Source organism: Aplysia californica, unplaced genomic scaffold, assembly GCF_000002075.1.
Source record: "Aplysia californica isolate F4 #8 unplaced genomic scaffold, AplCal3.0 scaffold00004, whole genome shotgun sequence".
NCBI lineage: Eukaryota > Metazoa > Mollusca > Gastropoda > Aplysiida > Aplysiidae > Aplysia > Aplysia californica.
The window spans coordinates 108929-116378 of NW_004797274.1; the positions used below are offsets into that span (position 1 = coordinate 108929).

Below are 7450 nucleotides of genomic sequence, written 5' to 3' on the forward strand. Positions count from 1 at the left end.
GGAAGACAGCATCCCAGCAGATGACGGAGATACCTCATAAGTAATTTTTTTTTTTAAACCCTTCTCCGCTAGATCTAGGGATTTGAACTTCTGGTTTGTTTGTTGGTTGGTTGTTGTTGTTTTGTTGGAGTTTTTTTGTTTTTTGTTGTTGTTGTTTTGGTTGTTTGTTTGGTTGTTTTTTTGGGTTTGTTTGTTGTTGTTGTAGTTGTTTTGTTTTTTTTGTTGTTTTTTTGGGGGGGTAGGGGATACGTGCAACAGCGAAGAGCTTAACCGTTACCTAATGTATGTTTCTGGTTGCCTTAGCTCAAACTCAAACGGTTAGATATACGTAGTTAAAACTTGGCTGACACTGACATACGGGGGTTCGATCAGGCTTCCAGTCAGAATCAGATAAGCTCACTTATCGAGTATTTTTGGCTTAGAGACGATTCTAATCTTATAATATACATGTATGTAGTTATGTGTCAAGTAGATTGTCAAAACTTTCAGGACAACAAAACAAACGGTTTTGTGTTGCAGCTAGATTCAGCAGATGTCAACGAAAACAAAGGTCCAGTCATCCACTTGATCGAATCTGACCAGGAAGAAGCCACAGTCTACACGTTCGAAAAAGACAATGAGCGCAGCAACAAAACCAGCAGATCTGTCCCCAGAAGAGTCCCCAGTGACGAGTCAAACGAACTACACTACGCCCAAAGCGAAGAGGACGCAGATCCTGATGACGTAGTGGTCTTCCAAAGGGGTCAGCGTGACGTTAAAGTGACCCCGAAAGTGGTGACCAAGGCTGTGCTATTGACATTGGCATTGATAGGGGCGCTGTATGCGACATACTGGTAGGCCCCGTACCATGACAATGCTATATTCTGGCGTGCACGTTTAAGCTTAAAGTAGCAACTCGGACCGATTCGCAATAAGGGTAATGTAGCACGGGAGACAACCGAGATGGGAGACAGAAAGAAATATTGTAAAACTTTTCCCACAGAAACCAACGTTAGCCGGCCCTTCAAGTAAGGACATTAATTAGTAGATAGATTATTATGTTATTGATTCACGGCCCAATCGACACAATTTAAATGCTGGGGGGTGAGTTGCTTCGATCATGTCTGTCAAGGCCAAACCCGGTTGAATGGAATACAACATCCCAGGAGACACGGTCGAAAGAAAACAAGCTTCGCCACTGGGGAACTGAACTCACACCTTTTGCGAGCGACGTTGAAGAGCCTTACTATTAAACCACAGACACCAGTGCAGATCGATAGATGGATAGATAGATAGATAGATAGATAGATAGATAGATAGATAGATAGATAGATAGATAGATAGATGTGCGATCATTGCATACATCTAAACCACTGAATAGTAATATGACTCAATCAAATGTGGACATGTTTGCAACTGCCGCATTTTCATATTATGTAGGCCCCTACATATTATACGTAATGCTTGACGGTGAAATCAGGGTGCATGGAAATGGAAGTAAAAGTTCGTTTCACTTCCTTCTGTTTTCAAAGTCAAATTATGTGCAAGGATTTAGTAAATGTGTGATGAACTAGCATTGGATTTTAATTATTTTTACGATTCTGTGATGCCTCTTTGTAATGTATCGTTGGCCTATAAAATTAAGTGTGATAGCCAACTGGTGACCAAAAAAATTCCTCCTAACATTAACATCATTTCGAGAATGATAAATCCAATACATATTATTTCGTGTGCATATTACCAGGTACAGTATCAACTTCAGCAAAAGCAGCGAAGTGCTATCAGCGTCATTGCTGCTTCTCCTGACTGTTCTTGTCTTCAAACCAAAGTATTTTCTACCAACGCTGATTTATAACAACGCCAGCCCGTCTTGTGTTTCAATGAAAATGGTTTCCGGGCGGCGAAGGTGAGAAGAGAGAACGATGGTGAAGCGAACTGCTCACAGGTTAAGGGAACCGATGTTCTTTATCTCCAAGCTCGATTGAACAAACGCCACTGTGGATCTCCACTCATATCTACACGTACCTTGTGTTTTAAATACATTATGTTAAATCTTTTCCCTTTTGTTTGGAGTTGCACATATTTTTTAACGTTATCATAATATAGTATACCCTACAACAGTGTATGCACTTGTGTTTCTTGTCGCGACTACGTGGTCCAGTCTGGGGAGCGACTAAAACTGTTTAGTCATACAACTTCGCGTTAAACAAAACAAAAAATCGCGTTTCATACAACAAAATCTCTTAGTCTGCTCTTCAAGTCTTTATATAGCTGAGCGTTGAGATAACCCAAACAAATATTACTTAAATAAATCTAGACCTTAGAATGAACAGTCTTGACCTAGACATGAGTGTTTATCTCGAGGCCAGACAAGAGTCAAATCAACAAACAGAATATTGTGTCACTACTTTGTTGAAAAAAAAAAGCTGTTGCCATGGGAGACAAAATATTGTGTAAAAATGTATCGGTCCCAGCCCAAACTGATGGCCCCCACATGAGGATAGGGGTACATGTGATTGTAATAATTGTAGAATATTATTACGCTTTTCTCATCATTCCCATGGGCGAGCAGAACAACTACTTTAACCCTATCCGTACGCCCTGGGGTCATTTTGTACCCCCGGGTTTGTATTCTCTCACGTTTTAGAATACTTCTAGTACGAAGATCTCTTTGAAACTTTCAGTATTTCTAAAAAAAATCAGTTTGACAGACTGCTATTGCTATGCAAAGCGTGGACCGGATTAACGAGTAAATTTCCTCTTTGGAAAGTGGTGGCACGGAGCTCCCCACGCCATATGGATACGATAGTAAAATACGACGTATCGTACAGATAGGGTTAAGTTTAAAACACCAGCGTTTGTGTTGTAACTGTTGGGCACTTTTCCCTCGCACGTAGAAGACCCGAGTTCTGTTCCCGTGCGGAGAGAATTTTTATCGCACATCTTGGTCTCTCTGTTGAGACCTTGTTATGTATTCCTCTTTCTAAGCTCGGGTCAATCCTCCTCCTATACGATCTAAAATTGTGTCTACGGAGGCTACATTTTTTAAAAAGTTCAGATCTCTATAAGCGTATGGAAGGACGTTATGTTTGATCTTTTGGGCAAAGAGACGCACATCGACACAATAACGGTCACCATTGCAGTTCATTGAAAAAGCAAGACGGATAGACAGACCCGCCATAGGGAATGAAAAGAAGTACACAAACACCCACTAACAAGGCGTGCATCTTTATGAAAGATTTCTGGCGAGTAATACGTACCCAAATGTATCAAAGACAACAGCCAACTTTCCAAGTCATTTTGCGAATGTTTGTGTGTGTGTGTGTGTTTGTTGACGCACACACTGAAGCACGAAAAAGTAGCGTTTAGTTTATTTAGAAATTAGTTATTTGTAAGTAGTACTTTGGGGGGAGGGGGGGGGACCCCGTGGAAAACTGGGAAAGCAGTGTGCTGGTACAGAGTCTAATTTTGTATGGAATTATGTCCCCTAGGCCCGCAGAAAGGACCAGACAGAATGCTGTCCACGTGAAAAAGTTATTAACAGAATGATTCAGTCTAAAACTCCTGGTTCCATCACAGCTGGCCTTCGCATCTTTGACATTATAAATATGACCACAATTTCCTGTCTTTTTTGTCTTTATTGGACTATGCTGCAAGACACAAAACCGTTTCTACGATTGCAAAGTCGACGAATGAAAATGAAATCTATTATTAGGACATGGGGTTGAGAATATTAAATGTTAATAGGGTGACCTTATTTAGGCCACATATGGCCTAAATAAGCTAAACCCCCATCCCTTACCTTATTTAGGCCACAGGTGGCCTAAATAAGCTAAAACCCCCTCCCTTACCTTATTTAGGCCTCACCTGTGGCCTAAATAAGCTAAACCCCCCTCCCTTACCTTATTTAGGCCACACCTGTGGCCTAAATAAGCTAAACCCCCCTCCCTTACCTTATTTAGGCCACACCTTTATACAAAGTCACAGAAATATTCCTTTTGTGCTTATTGAGGTGCAGTGCAGGGTGATTTTACCTGCAAGGATAATTGGACAAAATGGGCAACATCTTTATTGCTAATGGTCATATTTAGACAAATCCTATATCATTGTCTTTTTTTTCTTAACTGCTCATGGTTATTAAAGAGTAAGCCAGCTAGGCAGTAATTTCGGATTCCTAATACTAATATTATGGGCATTCTTAAAATTTTAAAACTTGTTTTTACCGCTTTTCTCAACGTAAAACGGATTCCGTAAAAAAACAAAACAACAATGACCTTATCTTTCTTTTTCAAAGTATTGTGCATATATATGTGTGAAACTATATATTCTATGCTTTCATGTACATGAAAAAAGCTAATAAAGGCAAGCAAAATGTTCTTCAGATACATAGATCTAGTAGTAGGCCCACTGGAATTTTTTTATAAACCGGGAAAGATGACCAGAAAATAACAAAATAATTTTATGATCTTCACTTGCACTTGCAATTTTTTTGACAAATTATAGTCTACCTCATTGTCTTTTTTTCCCCGCATTTTTCTTCACTATTCATGACAACTGGCATGTATTGTTTTCAGTTATTATCAAAAAAGTGGATAGGCGGACTACGGGGTCTATCTAGCCAAAAGGATAGGTGGACCCCGGGGTCTACCTAACAAAATGCTAGGTTTTAAGATGTGAACCCCGGAGTCAGCGTAGTGAAATAAGTAGTAGATCTAGGTTTAACTAAGGATCGGTGGACCCCGGGGTCAACATAGTGAAATAAGTAGATCTCAGTTTATTTTATAGTAGGACTGGCGGAGCCCGTGGTCAACGTAGCGAAATTATAAGTAGATATAGGTTTAATTAAGGATTGGTGGACCACGGGGTCAACGTAGTGAAATCAGTAGATCTAGGTTTAATTAAGGATTGGTGGACCCTGGGGTCAATGTAGTGAAATAAGTACATGTAGATCTAGGTTTAATTTTAAGGATTGGTGGACCCTGGAGTCAACGTATTGAAATAAGTAGGTTTAAGGTGGACCCCAGGGTCTACCTAACGAAATACTAGTTAGGTTTTTAGAATAGGAGGAACCTGCGGTCACCGTAGTAAAATAAGTAGGTTTAATCAAGGTGTCCCGGGGGTCCACCAATCCTTAATTAAACCTTCTTAGTCCTCTACGGCTATGGTGACTTCGGGGTCCACCAATCCTTTTAAAATTAACCTTACTTATTTCACTACGCTGACCCCGGGGCCCACCAATCTTTAAAGAAACCTACTTGTTTCACTACGGTGACCCCGGGGTCCACCTGTCCTAAAACCTAGTATTTCGCTAGGTAGACCCCGGGGTCCACCTTAAACCTGCTTATTTATCACTACGTTGACCCTGGGGTCCACCAATCCTTACTTAAACCAAACCTTATTTCACTATGGTGACTCCGGGGTTCACATCCTAAAACCTAGTATTTCGCTCTGCAGACCCCAGAGTCCACCTATCCTCTACAGGACTAAACTATTATCAATTTGCAATTTTCATTGATTAGCATATTTTTAAAAAAATATTGAATCAGAGACTCGTTGTCCAAAAAGTCCACTGATAATGCTATTCTTTTCAAAGAAAATGGCACAATTTGATTTTATGACATGTTGAAAAAAAGAGTTTTAAAAATATCCCGAAAACAACATAAAATGATTATATAGATCTCTCTCTCTCTCTCTCTCTCTCTCTCTCTCTCTCTATATATATATATATATATATATATATATGTGTGTGTGTGTGCTTGTGTGTGTGTATTTTATTATGTATACTAAAAGACTGAGCAGAGGCTTACAATGTAAATTCTGTGCTCTACAAGTAGAGAAAATATTAAGTTTGCGCAAAACAGATTTTAGAAAAAAAAGTTGGATCTAATTATTCTAATACAAGTAAAAGTGATTGTTATGCTGAGATTTGTTATTATTGACTCTGGAAATACAGTTACTTGCTGAATCTAAAAGTAACTAGAACTGTGCAATTCGTTTTATTTCAATTCCAAAGCCCAAAGGCATAGCAATAATAAGTTAGATCTAGATCTAGCAGTTGTAGGCTCTCTGGCTGCTTCTAGCATAGGCCTGCTACTACTGATTCTAGACAGGGAATCTAGATCTTGCTATCGCCTGCACTATTAAAGTCAAATATATGGTAAAATAAAAACAAAACTGAATCTTTTTTCAGTCAGTACATCCCAATTGCCATAGCCGCATGTATTAATAGTTGAATAATGCGATACCGCAGCAACACGTTATCACAGTGTGCAGGGGAGAGCGAGGTGCCCGGTCAATTCGGTGGTTCGGCTTTTGTAGATCTATGCATTTTTTACGGAAAGCCCTATTACCTAACCCTCTTACTAGATCTATTAGTGTTGTGAAAACTTCAACCTCTACAGCTCAGGCGTCAAAAGATGCTGGAAAATAATAATACGTCCTGAAGTTTCATAATTTATTTTTATACAAAATAACACTGTACACAGCCAGTAGTTTTTATTTCATCGAGTTATAAAAATGGCCTTCGTATAAAAATTGCCTTGTTTTCAGAAGCAAATTTTAATAGTTCTAGTTCTACCGAATCGATTTTCACGCGAATTCAACCATTTTGATGATCTTTCTTTTCCTTTTAAAAAGATGTAGATCTAGGCCTGTCGGATGTGGCAGTGCGAATAACACTGAGTTGTTTAGATCTAGACCCATCAAAACACGAGGCTTCGTGGCCGATCACAAAAGTCTACAGGGCTTATCGAGGCCGATTCACCCTGAGCACGTTCACTAAACTGCCTACTAGATAGAATCTACTACCAAATATTCTCTACACGATCTTTGCTACTACTACTACTAGGCCTACTAGCCTACATGTACTACTACGAGACAGTACGAGAGAGTGTCACTCAGGCAAAGATAGTGTAACTTTGACTCAGCCACGTAGTGTACACTCTTTTTATACCCCAAATTTAACCCGAAGTCCATTCGGAGGATTTGACCTTTTCACTTGACCAAAGTGTGCCAAAATGGTAGCCTAGCTTTTGCCCCTCCATGAAGGAAAAATCTGGCCCTCATTCAAACCATTGGGATTGAGCAAAATTTTGCGTATTGTGCTTTGTTCTTTACAATATTCATTATGGTTATGATTTATAAGTTGTACACTGAGACAAAACCGTACTAAATGAGAAAGGTGCACCATTATGAAAGTGGAACGAACTCAGTTGCCTGAAAAGGGTAGTTTGAGCATGTGTGGCCTAAATAAGCTAAACCCCCCTCCCTTACCTTATTTAGGCCATATGTGGCCTAAATAAGCACTCCCATTTTAATACATCATTTAGCCTACTCTACCTAGGAAACCATGTATTATTAGAGCCTCAGATTTCTTGTAGGTCATGGTCGCAACCAGCTACACGGCAGCCACTGGTATACCCTCGTCTACAGTTTAGGAAAGATAAAAGCAGCATATCAACTCAGAAATAGA

General features: G+C 39.6%; 1 protein-coding gene across 1 annotated transcript; it reads left to right on the top strand.

Annotated features, from left to right (window-relative positions):
* Nucleotides 1-519: 519 nt before the first annotated feature.
* On the top strand, nt 520-2036 carry LOC101860293 (the record flags this gene model as incomplete). Its single annotated transcript, XM_005089282.3, is given in 2 exon segments — nt 520-833; nt 1724-2036. Coding segments are annotated over 2 exon segments (480 nt in total), but the record flags the coding sequence as incomplete, so codon positions are not given.
* Nucleotides 2037-7450: the final 5414 nt, after the last annotated feature.